The 13886-nt window shown below is 50.3% G+C and overlaps 1 protein-coding gene across 1 annotated transcript in view; it reads right to left on the reverse strand.

The window, feature by feature from the left end:
- Nucleotides 1-3046: 3046 nt before the first annotated feature.
- ZBTB40 (zinc finger and BTB domain containing 40) overlaps nt 3047-13886 on the reverse strand; it is a 44249-nt gene continuing 33409 nt past the window's right edge. Inside the window, 11 exon segments of the mRNA XM_032131330.1 lie at nt 3047-6525; nt 6527-6663; nt 7391-7614; nt 8576-8659; nt 11145-11307; nt 12135-12174; nt 12176-12344; nt 12762-12932; nt 13732-13817; nt 13819-13841; nt 13843-13886. Of these exon segments, the coding sequence (XP_031987221.1) occupies nt 6492-6525; nt 6527-6663; nt 7391-7614; nt 8576-8659; nt 11145-11307; nt 12135-12174; nt 12176-12344; nt 12762-12932; nt 13732-13817; nt 13819-13841; nt 13843-13886 (1175 nt within the window). The 3' untranslated portion in view covers nt 3047-6491.

A 13886-nucleotide genomic window follows, 5' to 3' on the forward strand; every position in this document is an offset into this window, starting at 1 on the left:
GGAATATAGGCCAACAAACTTGACCCTGAGCTCCCTGGGAGCAAGACAGGGACTGACTGCTCCTGTTTAGAAGTGGAAAGGTCACTGTCTGGACTGCCCGCAATGCTGGGCATCTCCAGGGTGTCCAAGACAAGGGAAATAAGGCAAATCTAAGCATTTGTGCTCTGCACAGATGGGCCCTGACTAGTGTTGATGCCCTTCAGCACTTGCCAGAGAGCAGAGATGGCAGCGAGCACCATCACAGGGGTGAAGGCTGCCACCAGTTCACTCCTCAGCCACAGCAAGCAGTGAGCTCCTTCACCCTTGTGCTCGATGGCAGATTTCCCACCTCTTGGCTCATGCTGGTACTTGTTTCCTGCACAGCCTCCAGTTCATCATTTACAGGTCACATGCTGCCATGGGTGAGCAGCTGTAGGCAATGACACGTCATTACAGCAACGCTCAGAGCAGGGGCAGCAGGGAATGCCTTCTGACCTGCCAAAAGCAGCTCCTAAAGCCCCCAAACATCACTCAGGGCTCTGCACGCCTCCAGTTCTGACCAGCAACCCTCAGGACGCTGTCATGCACCCTGACCAGTCCCCTCCTGTCCCCATGCAGCCAGCGTTGCTTCTTCCCAGGCACATGGCCTGACATTTAGCAGTGCTGAGCTGCTCAACTGTGCCCATGTGCTGGGCAATTCAGATCCTACTGCTCCTTACTGCTCCTTCAGCCTCTGTCTCAGCAAGGGCTTTCTGTTTCCTTGCAGGTCACAGAAACCAGTGCCATGGCCCGACCCATGGGTGTGTCCCAGCCCCACTCCCATTGCAGATGAGAGCTCTGTACCACAAATTGTACAAAGCATCCATGTGTCTGCTATTATATCGACTAAGAACTACACTTTATCAGGTTTGCTTAACATGATTAGAAGTCTGGGTAGATTTCCTGCTTTGAATGATCATAAATGGTGCGGGGAAGGAAAAGCGAGAGCTTCTGCTCCCAATAAAATGAATTACTGTGCTAACACAGGAAATCAGGAATTGTGGTGACTTACTGAAGAAGGCCCCATGCAGCTGATGGTGCTGGGGGCTCAGGCACATAAATTGAAGCTGGAGAGGCAGTGAGCGCCCATCAGCCAGCCTGCTCCTCCCCAGGACAGAAGGTTACCAAGCCCATCTCCCAGGGACATGCCTCAGATTTCACTGTCTGCAGCAAACCACCAAAATTTGGGAAAGTCCCTCTGGCTGCTGAAGCATCTCATGTCTGTGCTGTGAAAGGGCACTCAGGTTTGCTGAGCTGGATGGAGGCTGTTGGAGACATCACTTCCCTTTTCCAGTGCTTCAATTCACTGGGATCATGCTGGCAGCCTGCCAGATGAATAATAAAATTTGCCAGGACATCAGCATCATCTGGGGCTGCCAAGGCTTGTCCAAATCACAAGGAAGGTTTTCAGACCGCTGGTACCCATTCTCCTCCTGCTCTACCCCACAAGAAGCTTGAAGGAACATCCAAACTGCCACCGTGCTTCCACCACCGCCATCCCTCACTTCTGGGCAAGCAGCAGATCTTTCCACCTAATTACAGACAGGTTGGATTTAAAAATAATAAAAACCTTAACCCCAAAACGAAGCCTAGAGCACTGAATTTGCATAAACTTATAAAATAACACCTGAGGGCTGTGAAACAACACTTTGCATGGGAAATGTCAAGTGAGGGCTCCACAGGGCACTACTGTACCCAGGGCACTCTGCCGTCTTCCAAAGGATCCCCCAGCAATGGGACAGACACCGGCTCACAATGGGGAGCTGTGCAGAAAACAAACATTTCCCAATGGTCACAGGCTTAGTCCTGCACCCTAAATGGCACCAATTAATGCAAGAAGATTGTGCTGGTCTTGGCTGGGGTGGAGTTAACTGTCTTCATAGTGGCTGGTGTGGGGCTGTGTTTTGGATTTGTGCTGAACACAGGGTTGATAATACAGAGATGCTTTTGTTATTGCTGAGTGGGGCTTACACAGGGCCAAGGCCTTTTCTGTTTTTCGTAAGGCCATGCTGGGGAAGAAGTTGGGGGTGCATGGGAGGCTGGGAGGAGGCACAGCCAGGACAGGTGACCCAAACTGACCAAAGGGATATTCCAGGCCACATGACATCATGCTCAGTATATAAAGCTAGAGGGAAGAAGGCGGGGGGGGGGGGGGGGGGGGGCAGCATTTGGAGTGATGGCGCTTGTCTTTCCAAGCTGCTGTTCCATGGGATGGGGCCCTGCTCTCCTGGAGGTGTTGAATACCTGCCTGCCCATGGGAAGCAGTGAATTAATTCTGTTTTTCTTGCTTGTGTGTGTGGCTTTTGGTTTCCCTATTGAACTGTCTTTATCTCAACCCACAAGTTCTCCAGCTTTTACCCTTCCAATTCTCTCTCTGATACTGTTGGTGGGGGAGTGAGCGAGCAGCTGCGAGGCGTTTGGCTGCTGGCTGGAGTTAAACCAGGAGATGTATAAATCACAGAATCATAGAATGGTTTGGTTGGGAAAGGACCTTAAAGCTCATCCAGTCCCACCCCCTGCCATGGGCAGGGACACCTTCCACTACACCAGGTTACTCCAAGCCCTGTCCAACCTGACCTGGGACACTTCCAGGGATTGGGCAGCCACAGCTGCTCTGGGCCACCTGTGCCAGGGCCTCCCCACTCTCACAGGGAAGAATTCCTTTCTAATATCCATTCTAAATCTACCTTCTCTCAGCTTAAAGCCATCCCCCTTTGTCCTGTCACTCCACCATTACCTGATCAAACATCCTCCATGGGATGTCACTTCCCAGTTTCTTACAGGCACTCTGCCCTTTCTCCAAAAACATCCAAAAACAGGAGGACACAATGAAAGTCAGGATGGTCTCATGCTCCAGCCTGACCTTACAACAGTTTCTCTGCTTCCTTAGAGGATGGCACCAAGGTCAAGAGGGGTACAGGACGCCCCAAAACCCAACAGGTCACCCAGCACCCAGGACAAGACTTAAAAAAAATCATGTTTTCAAAACCCAAGGATTTTTCCTTCCAGAAAACAGCTTCACATGAAATTCTGCAGCTACATCTCTCCTTCTCCATGTTTTATTTCTACAGAGAAAAGAAAAAAGGCAGCATAACAAGGAATCACCAGCAATCACTATCTCCAGTGTGGTGCACACCAGACCAGGACGTGTCCTGGGAAATGCATCTCCCTCCCGGGTAGTACATAGGTGTTGCTAACACTGCAATTTGCTCTGCTATGCGCATCTCATCCATCAAGAAGGAACTGGAATGGGGGGATGTGAGTTATTACCTCCTCATAATGATATGGGAGATGCTCAATGGGCTCTGTAAAGCTGCAGATCTCTTGCTGGGTGTGTGCTGCTAGCAGGACTCTGCTGAGGATACGTTCACACAGGATCTTGCTGGGCAGAAAGGCAGGAGAGATGGCCCCAAACAGGACAAGTGAGCCTGAATCACCCCTGATGTAACACCTACACTGTACTCTTTCAGCTGTGACAACACTCCAGCAACAGGGACCAAAGGGATCACAGCCAACAGACCCCATGCTCATGTTCTGCCCTGGCTGAGCTGCCTCTGCCCTAGGACAGGGCTAGAATAAGGCAACTTCTCCTCAAGCCCTGCTGAACCTTTTTCCTCCCTCCACAGTTTTTCAGGAACAGAGATCATCTTCACCGTAGTGCTCCCTGCAGATATTGGCTCACACATAAAGGCCAGGACACCTGTAAAGCATTGTCTGGACAATCTATTTCCCACTCCAGAGCACTCCCACAGCCCATGCAGTATTTCCACAGCTCCCAGCCCCCACAAAGTCAGAAAACAGGGAACAGCTTCCAATTTCACCAGCCTGTGGGACAAAGTCCACTGCTTTCCTCCCGACACATCTATTCTGAAACCACCAAGACATAGGTGCTTGTTCTGTCATTATCCCCATGCTCATCAAAAGTGCCCCGCACAGTGTCCAGGCAGGCATGAGATGGGCTCCAGCAGTTCCCCCTCTGGCCCTTCTCCTCCTGGCCAAGGGGCATCCCAGGTTTTTCACCTCTTCACCTCAGCAACAGGTGCATTTTACCCTCTCCAAGGCCCAGTTTCAGACTCTTTAAGCAGTGATATTCAGGGTTTGGAGGTGACCTGTCCGGGGCTTGGAGTTTTCCTTCAGCCAGGCAGTGGCTCAAGATTTCTCCACAGCTGGCAGCCCAGGAGCTGGGGAAGGCCTGGGAAGGCTCAGAGGAGCTTCCACAAAGGTGTTGAGGCACCTGGGCACCAGCACTAATCCTCAAGGCCTTGAGCACCATCTCCTGGTCATTCACGGATTTAGTGGCAACTTAACCTCATGCTTCCTCCATGTCACCATCCCTGCAAAGCTTAAGGGGACAAACCGTACATGGGAGCCCTTCAAGACGCGCAACAATTCAGCAGGGTCATTCATACACTTGCTGCCACACACACAAAATGCCATGAGCTCCCCCAGCCCCTCTCCTGGGAGCTCTGCTGCTCTCTCCCTCCTTCCAAGTTTTAACAGGAACAAACTCTCACACTGGCACAACCACCTTGGCATGCTCCTGTGCCTGGTAGCACTGAGCAGCCGGCAAAAGATGCTTCTGGAAAGCTCCAATCTGTTCCCCTCCTGCGCTGCCCTGACTCTGGGCAGCAGGATACAACAGGCACTGCTCACGGTGGGTTCCTGGGATCCAGCGGGATCACTGCTCTGTGTGTAAATATCACAGTGGCAGAGTTCAACCTTTTGGCATGAGGAAAAGGAAGATAAATGCTACCAGTCCCCTCAGAGCCATAGGAACCCTGCATCTATCTAATTGCACTTCATAATGGATTCAGCAAGCCATTAATTATCAGATTATATTTTAGGAAGCTGCAGATAAAAAAGCTTTATGAAATTTAGTCTTAAAGGAACTGGTGTGCGCAATGAAGCTGTTGCGTCATGCTGGTACCAGAGAAGCAAACTTTACAGTAGGTACTGAGTGCATTTTACAAGGCAGTGCCCCGTGTGCCAGGGGAAGGTTCACATGCAGTCACAGCAGCCATCCCACACTCCACCACCTTCATTATGCCACGCCACAAAGGACATTGGCACACAGGCACAGCTCCTTCCCTTTTTTCAGCATGACCCAGGTGAATTAGAGGGTGGTGGCAGATCTCAGGGCTATTTGCTCACAGAGAGGATGGATATGGCCAGACCTGCCTGGGACCCTCCTTCCTAACAGACACCCTGTTATGAATAAGTGGGGAAAGTTGGCTTTTGTAGTCCTTCATGATAAGAGTGTTTTTCTGTTAATTGCCTGTTGAATAGTTAATAGTTAATTAATTATAAGACTTACTGTTAAGTCTGGTAAGCGTTTAAGTGGTTCTCCTGTTTTATGTGTCACTGTTAAACCTGTTAGTACATTAATTTTTAGGGAATGGGGATTAAGTAGGCCTAGTGTTAGACCTGCTTTATCTACTAGCAACAGGCCTTGATGTGATTGACAGGGGTGGAATGATCTACTAGAAGGTGGAACGATCTACAAGGGTGTCATCTAGGATTAGCATAAAAGGAAGAACTCAGGACGCAGATTGGACTAAGACCTACCCAATCACTCGATGCACTGACCTCACTCCATTTGGAAAAACCAATCATCTAGACAACGAGCCAACATACACCAATCAAAACACCTCCAGGGGGACGACTCTCAGAAAGAGGGTGCTGTTCTCGGGAGGCGTATAAAACCTGACTCCCTTGGCAACTGCAGGTCTCTGACCAATCGACCCGGGCGAGGCATCGTGGGGTGGGTCCTCCTCCCTAGGGCTAGGCCAATCAGCTGATAGGAACCTTAATTGCTCTGTTACTGTTTCTGCTAATAAACTTGCCAGAGAGAGATAAATTGGCTAGTGTTTTATCCATTTACTTCACACCCACAGCAAAAATATGGATGGGATCAGATCTGTGTGGCCATCCAAACAGTGCTGAAGTCATTTAGCACAACTCCCAGGAAGTCTCTGCTGCAGAAGAGAGGCCCAGAGGTCAGCTCTTCAGCTTTGTGCTGGAAGAGTTCTCCAGCTGCACAATACAGGTGAGAGCAGAAGGAACAAAACAGCCCTTACATCTTGCAGAAAAGGTACCTGTGAGCATATCACTGATTCAGCCATAAAAATCTCCATCCTAAATTGTCAGGACAGCTTTTTTTGGTTACCCATATCCATACACCCCAGCTTTGTCCTGTACCTGTCTGTTCACAGCAGCGGAGAATTACACCTGATTCCCACCTTTTCCTCTGCTGCTTTATTTCTCATGTGTAGTAGTCTACCAGTGGCTGACTGCAGGGAGACTTCCCAGGCAGTGAATGAACCTCTCCTGTCCTGTGGCCATGCTGTGCTTGCTGCATGCCTGGGATTGCTTTCCCAAAGAAACCCTGGATCTCCCAGGTGGAGCAGTACACTGAGTTCCTGAACAAGCCTAGTGGATACCAGGTGCCAGGCACAGGCACCCTCCACTGTTCCTCACTTGATTTCTTCACAAATCAAAGTGACTGTCATCAGACAAGTCCTCCATAGTCACTGCCACCAGCTCAGAGCCAGTTTGGCTCACTTGGGATTTGGGCAACATCATAGGTTTGGCATCATCAGAAGAGACGATGTGCTCTGCTGCTTCTTGCTCCAATGTCTGAGTCACCTGTGTGGAAAGAAGATGACCCAAGAGTCAGACACATACAGTACCACTTTCCCCTGGATCCCTTTGCTGCCCACACCTTTCCCAGCCCCAGCTCAGGTAGTAACATTTAGCTTCACACCACATGTCTGCAGTTACAACAGGCATGAGACTAATGGGAAACACCAAACCACACACACCAGTGATGTAAAAGACAGGAGAGTAATTTAAATATTTCTCTCTACAAAATTGCTATAATTTAACTCCACAAGCAGTCGTAGACAGTAAACATTCTGTGATTATCCACTGTGTGAATGCCATCCCAGGGAATCTTGCACACTGGGCTCCCTCATCCAAGGAACTCATCTCGATGGATGGATGAGAAATTGAAGAGTCTGGGTTCAAACCTAGCACTGGGCCTCCAACAAAACAGCTGCAGTCTCACGGGGTGTCATCGAGGTGTTAACACCCCCTGAGTAACAAGGCACCTCCACACACAGTGCCAATCCTCCTCCTCGGCTCCTTAAAGTCATGACTGAGCTGCTTCCCCTCCAGCAAACCCACTTCATGCCAGCACAGAAATCCCAGAGCACTGTGAGCTGGGGGTTTGCATCATGGACCCCTCTAAGAATGGGAAATCAGGGAGCAGAAGGGGTAACAGGGCCCACAGGGTGGATTTGGGAAGGATAAGAGAGTGGGAGAGGAGGATGGATGAACAACCGCAGCGGCTGTGACACGAAGCAGTCCTTACCTGCACAATCTGGGCCGTGGTGGCTTGAGAGAAGGCCACCTTGGGATGCTCAGTGCTGAGGTGCCCCTCCAGCTTGCCCTGGGAGGGGAAGAGCTCCCCACAGAGCTCACAGGTGAAGGTGCTGTCTGTCTGTGTGATGTGCTGGCTGGTAATGTGGCTCTGCAAGACCCCCGGGGAGCGGAAGGCCATGGAGCAGTACAAGCAGCGGAACAGCTGAGAACCTGTCTGAGCCTGGGCTGGGACAGCCAAGGGCCAGCCTGAGGGCACAGGGAGCTGCAATGGCCAGGACACACAGGGCTGAAACCCAGCAGGAACTGGCATGTGCTAGTGTCCCTTCTCTTGGCTGCACCACTGGCTATCAAACAGTTCACGGCTGCTCAGGTTCATTTTGGCTCCCTGCAGCACTGGCATTAAGAAGCCCGGCTGGTTTGCCTGCAGCTGTGGCTGTCCCTGCTCACAGGAATCCCTCCTCCCTGTTCCTTCACACCATCCAGCACTGCTCCTTGCTGGCCTAGCTTGCACCTCCTGATTCAGCTATCCCAAAATCATTACCCACATCAGGAGTTCTCCACTTTCAGAGAGAGCTTCTTCTCCTCACTCTCCAGGCTGCTGTTGGCTGTCCCCTCCAATGTCTCCTGATTCATATTCTCTCCTACTATCCCATGCACTGCCCTGGGGACCCACTATTTGTAATAGCCTGGTCTGACAGTTCACTCTGCCCTTACAGCTTGCAAACTTGCAAAAGCGTGGAACTGGATGATTTTTGAAGTCCCTTCCAACCCAAACCATTCTACGGTTCTATGATTCAAAGGGTCCTTAACGTGGTGCCCCCAAGCCCAGGTCTCTCTCTGATCTTTCCAGTCTCCCTCTAGCTACATAGACAAACCTGGTGCATGGGGTTCAGTCCATCATTCCTCATGCTGATGTCTCTTCACCTACACTTAGCTCTCTTCTCTACTGTAACAGGCAAAACCATAACTTTCCATGATTCCAGTAGGTCCAAAAACTTAACATGTCCCAGCCTCACCAACACAGTGTTTTTCCAGTTCATCCTTATTTTCTGTTTCCTCACACTGTTTCCTTACCATGTCCCTCTTCACCCTTCTGCTTAAATTTCAGACATCACCAAGAGGAACCATCACTGCTCAAAAGGTAACCTGAACAGCAGCAAAGGTGACAGATCTGAGTGCCTGTACTTCATGTGAACCTGCAGGAGAGCCAGCGTGGGGAACAGCTCCTTGCACGACTCACACTTGTGGAACTTCACATCTGTAAACAAAGCCAAGAACACAAAAATGTGCTTTCAGAGTCATCTATATGAGACTTTCTGGACCAGAGCTGTCTAGTATTTCATCACCACCACACCTGCACACAGGCATGAGGAGCATCCGTAGAGATGCAGCCAGGAGCAAGTGAGCTGCAAGATGCTGAGATGAGCCAGAAGAGACTACTACAGGTCACAAGAATCTACTGTGACTTGCAGGTAAACAGGATGTGTAGCCTTGTCCTATCAGAGTTACTACTGCATTGGTCTCTTCTCTCACATAACAAGTGACAAGAGGAAATGGCCACAAGTAGCACCAGGGGAGGATTAGGCCCTGTGCTCTTCAACATCTTCATAAATGACTTGGAGACAGGACTGGAAGGAATACGAGGCAAGTTCACAGAAGATGCAAAACTGGGAGGAGCTGTTGCCTCTCACAAAGGCAGGGAGACCCTGCAGAGAGACCTCGACAAAACAGAGGACTGGGCCATCACCAACCGTGTGAAGTTCAACAAGGGAAAGTGCCGGATTCTACACCGGGGATGGGGCAACCCTGGCTGTGTGGATGGACTGGGGAACGAGAGGCTGGAGAGCAGCTGCAGGAAGGGACCTGGGGTCCTGGTCAAAGGCCAGTTGGATCTGAGTCAGCAGTGCCCTGGCAGCCAGGAGGGCCACCCGTGTCCTGGGGGACATCAGGCCCAGCATTGCTGGCCAGGCAAGGGAGGGGATTGTCCTGCTCTGCTCTGCAGTAGGGCAGCTTCACCTCGAGTCCTGGGGCAGTTATGGGCATCGCAAAGTAAGAAAGATATTAAAATATTAGAGTGTGTGAGAAATGAGACAACTCTTAAAAGGATTAATTTATTGAAAACAGAAAAATTGAAAAATTACAGAAATTAGAAAAACATAAAAATTTGGGATCCTATGGCTCAGTAGATGGTATGCCCCAGGAGCGCAGGGATTTGAGATCTTCTGGCTGAGACAGCACTAGACCTCAGGTAGAGAAAAAGAACTTGCAGTGCTGGGCTGACTTTAAAAAAATTACTAAAAGCCCCTTAAAAGGGGTAAGGCTTCGAATGCCCAGCACCAATGTCTCCCACAGCTGGTCTAGGGAGAGCAAAAGGGGAAAAGAGACCCCGCCGCTCTGCTTCATCCTTTTTATAGTGTCTTTGCTCTGCCCCCAATCCACCCACAGCCCGCCCCTTTGGTCCAAAGCGATTGGTGCTTTCCCTTCGATGGATCATCTCCGTCCACCAATGGCTCATCGTTGTCGGGGGGGGGGTGGTATTGGTTGAGATAAGGGAACTACAATGCCTTCATTAAAATTCAGGTATTCAGGTTGCCATGGAGCTTGCCTGCAGAGTAATGGCCGTGGCTAAAAGTAGCTGCTGGCTATTAGACTAGGTGGGGTTTTTTTTGGCCTTGGAATCAGAATGCAAGTGAAAACCACCTACAAAAAAGTATTAAAATACATCCAACACATCTCAAAACACTTGTAAAAGTATACAGTAAACACAGGAAAGGTAACTCTTATGGTGTACAAGTGGTTTGAAGTTTGAAATGGGAGCATAAGTTGGTGATTTTTAACTGGGGAATTTTTAATTGGGAAGGGTGCAACTCTCTTAATAAACTATTTTGAACAATTGAAAACACTGATAATGGAACTGGACTTTTGTACCTGGGCTGATGAGTTAATTGTAACATTCAATTTAAAAATAATTAACTCAAAATTAATTAATTAAAGCACTTAATATGCAAAGACCAAGCACAAATAGGGATTTCATGTATGACAAGTGTGTCCAAAGGAGGGCCAGGGCAATGGTGGAGGGCCTCGAGGGGAAGCCATGTAAGGAGCTGCTGAGGGCACTTGGTCTGTTCAGCCTGGAGAAGAGAGGTCAGACCTCATCACAATCTACCACTTCTTCGTGAGTGGAAGAGGAGGGCAGACACTGATCTCTTCTCTGTGGTGACCAGTGACAGGACTTGAGGGAATAGCCTGAAGTACTGTCAGGGGAGGTTCAGGTTGGATATCAGGAAAAAAGCTTTTCACCCAGAGAGTGGTCAGGCACTGGAACACGCTCCCCAGAGAAGTGGTTCCAGCACCAAATCTGACAGAGATCAAGAAGCATTTGGACAATACCCTTGGGCACATGGTGTGACTCTTGGAGACGGTGCTGTGCAGAGCCAGGAACTGGACTCAATGATTCTTGTGGGTCCCTTCCAACTCAGCATATTTTGTGATCAGGGAAAATTTCTTCCTGGAAAGCATGGTCTGGCATTGGAACAAACTGCCCAGGGCAATGGTGGAGTCACCATCCCTGGAAGCATTCAAAAAATGTATGGATGTGGCACTTAGGGACATGGCTTGGTGATGAAAGTGGCAATGCTGGGTTAATGGTTGGACTAGATCCTGGAGAGCTTTTTCAACCTAAATGATTCTGTGATTCTCTCTCTCTCCCAGCAGTCACCACATCACTCATGATGGGTTCTTACCTGTGTGCTCTGCCTCGACATGCTTTCAGTGAGCAGCAGTGCTGATGAAGGTTTTGTCGCAGCAGCTGCACTGCACAGAGGAGAACTTGGAGGACTGGTGATTCTGAGCTGCAAAGACATCAGGATGGTGGGTCGTGTTGTGATACCATAACCCTGACAACTGCTGCAATGACAAGGATCAAATCACGGTTACCATCCAAAGCTGTAGGCTTTAAACCGAAAGAGAGCAGGTTTAGATGGGATATTGGGAAGAAATCCTTCCCTGTGAGGGTGGTGAGGTCCTGGCACAGGGTGCCCAGAGAAGCTATGGCTGCCCAATCCCTGGAAGTGTCCAAGGCCAGGCTGGATGGGGCTTGGAGTAACCTGGGCTAGGGGACAGTGTCCCTGCCCACGGCAGAGGGTGGAACAAGATGAGCTTTAAAGGTCCCATCCAACCCAACCCACTCTGACATTCTATGATTCTGTTCCAGGGACAGCATGACAGCCAGAAACCACGTGGGAAGCAATAGAACAGGGGAGTTGTGCTCAGCAGGTACAAGACCTGCTTGTCCTCCCACACGACAAGAGCTAACACCTCACTCTCTTTTTCCATTGTCCCTGGATACAGCTGAATCCCTGATCCTTGTCTCACTCACTGCACGTCTCCTTTTGGTGTGAATTCTTGTTTCCTTGCAGCAACGTGCTCCCACACACATTCCCTCCAAGGCTTGCCATTTGCAACATGACTATTTTTACTCCTACACTTCCTGGCAGCTGGAAACTTGAGTGAATGAGATTCCTGCGGGTCCTGATGGGCAGATACATAGCCCTTTGCAGCCAAAGCCCGTCTCTCCCCATGGACCTGTCTTTTCCCTATGGACTCTGCCTCTGCACAGTTTTTCCCTCTGCCAACCCCAAACTGCTGCATATGGCCAGGAGAGACACCCTGGTGCAGAAGCGGGCAACAGCAGCATTGGCATATGAGATCAACTCCTGGGTGCACCGGCTCACCTGGTAAGCCTTGTTACACATTTCACCAGTAAAGGGTGAAACCCAACACCATGTGGCACTCCAGGAGCGATGGGGCACTGAAGATTTTGGAGCAGGTAGGGCAGGGGTGGTATCCCCGGGAATGGGCTTCACGAACATGCTTGCGGTGTTCCTGCAGGGTGGCAAAGCTCATCTGGTACTTCCTGCAGTCATAGGGATCTTCAATGTCTGCTGCCCAGAAACACAGCAAAAACCAGTGAGGGCAAAGAAATCAAGGGAAAAGAAGAGAAGAATTAAGAGGGAAATTTACAGAGGGAGGAAGAAAAAGGGGGAAAAAATGTTACTTCCCAGGTGAAAACTAAAACTGGGATTTGGGCTTTACATACAGCTGTTCCTACTCACTGACAACTTCCCACAGTGGGCCCCCAGCAGCTTGTTTGCTGGAAGCTAGCCCTGCCACTGGTTTTGGGATAACCCTACTCATAGCATCAAACCACTAAAATCTCATTTTTCTCGGGAGGAAAAATCCCCCCACGAGACCCCCAGCAGACATCAGTAACACTTTGGCATGTGGCTGCCATGACGCCACAGAAGCCATGCCCTGCAGGCTGGGCTGCCCACGCTGGGGAGGCAGCCAGCCACACTCACTGTGGAAGGTCTGGAGGTGGATGGAGAGCCCGTTGGCCTGGTGAAAGCCTTTCCTGCACTCCCAGCAGACATAGGGCTTGTCCCCGGTGTGGGCGTAAACGTGGCGCGACAGCTCGATGGACTGGGTGAACACAGTGTCACAGCACTGGCAGGAATACACCTTCCCTGCAGGGACACCCCAGTGAGAGCCCACACCCATGGCACAGCAGCTCTGTCCGGACTATGCCTGACTTCAGAGGGAGAAGAAGAGACTGTGAAGTGAATGGGGTAGCCATTTCCTAGGTACCAGAGCATCTCAGTACAAGATGCAAAATGTCCTGGAGGTGCTGGAGAAAACCACACCTGCACAGGGAGGATAAAATTGATACAGACCTCAGGTATCTAGAGGTACTACATGCTTCCAGGGGTACTACATGCTGGTGTGTATCATGTTCAAAATGAATTGTCCAACTGCATCACACTGATGGAACAGTGGGAAATACACCCAAGCACATTTATTGCAACCCCAGCGATGCCTCGTCTGTGCCAATGAGCTGGAAGACCCTTGCCTCAGTCCCAGGAGTGCACAGCACTGAGTGTGGGGCAGGAGAAGCAGTGGCATGAAAAATATGTGAAATTCAGCCAAAGGGAGGCATGGGAGAAAGTAGGATAACCAGAGGAAGAATGCATCGCTGGAGTCTAGATGTGATGGGACAGAAAGCAGCTATTCAGGAGAAAAACAAGGAATGTGGACGAAGAGGAGTGTGTGGGTAATCTGAGGACCTGGATAAGGGGATGAGGGAAAGGCAGAGTAGAGAGTTGAAAGCAAACCCATGCAGGTGGAGAAGATCTGGGAGCAGCCTGATGATGCCCAGGGGTAGCCCAAAGGCTGGGGAAGCAGGCAGGAGGCAAAGGGAGGAACAGGGCATGAAGGAGTGGATGGAGCAAGCTGAACCCAGAGCCAGCTCCTGCAGGGAAGCTCCCCCTCAGCATGCTTCTTTCTTGGTGTGGTAGGCAAGGGCCAAGGCCTGCCTGAAGGTTATCAAGCAGTGCTTGCACATGAAGGGCCCATCCCCTGGAGTTGGCCGCGAACTTGGCCCCCCCACTCCTGGAAGGAGAAGGGCTTCTCATCAAGGTGTTCTGTCA

This window comes from Corvus moneduloides, chromosome 22, assembly GCF_009650955.1.
Source record: "Corvus moneduloides isolate bCorMon1 chromosome 22, bCorMon1.pri, whole genome shotgun sequence".
Classification (NCBI taxonomy): domain Eukaryota; kingdom Metazoa; phylum Chordata; class Aves; order Passeriformes; family Corvidae; genus Corvus; species Corvus moneduloides.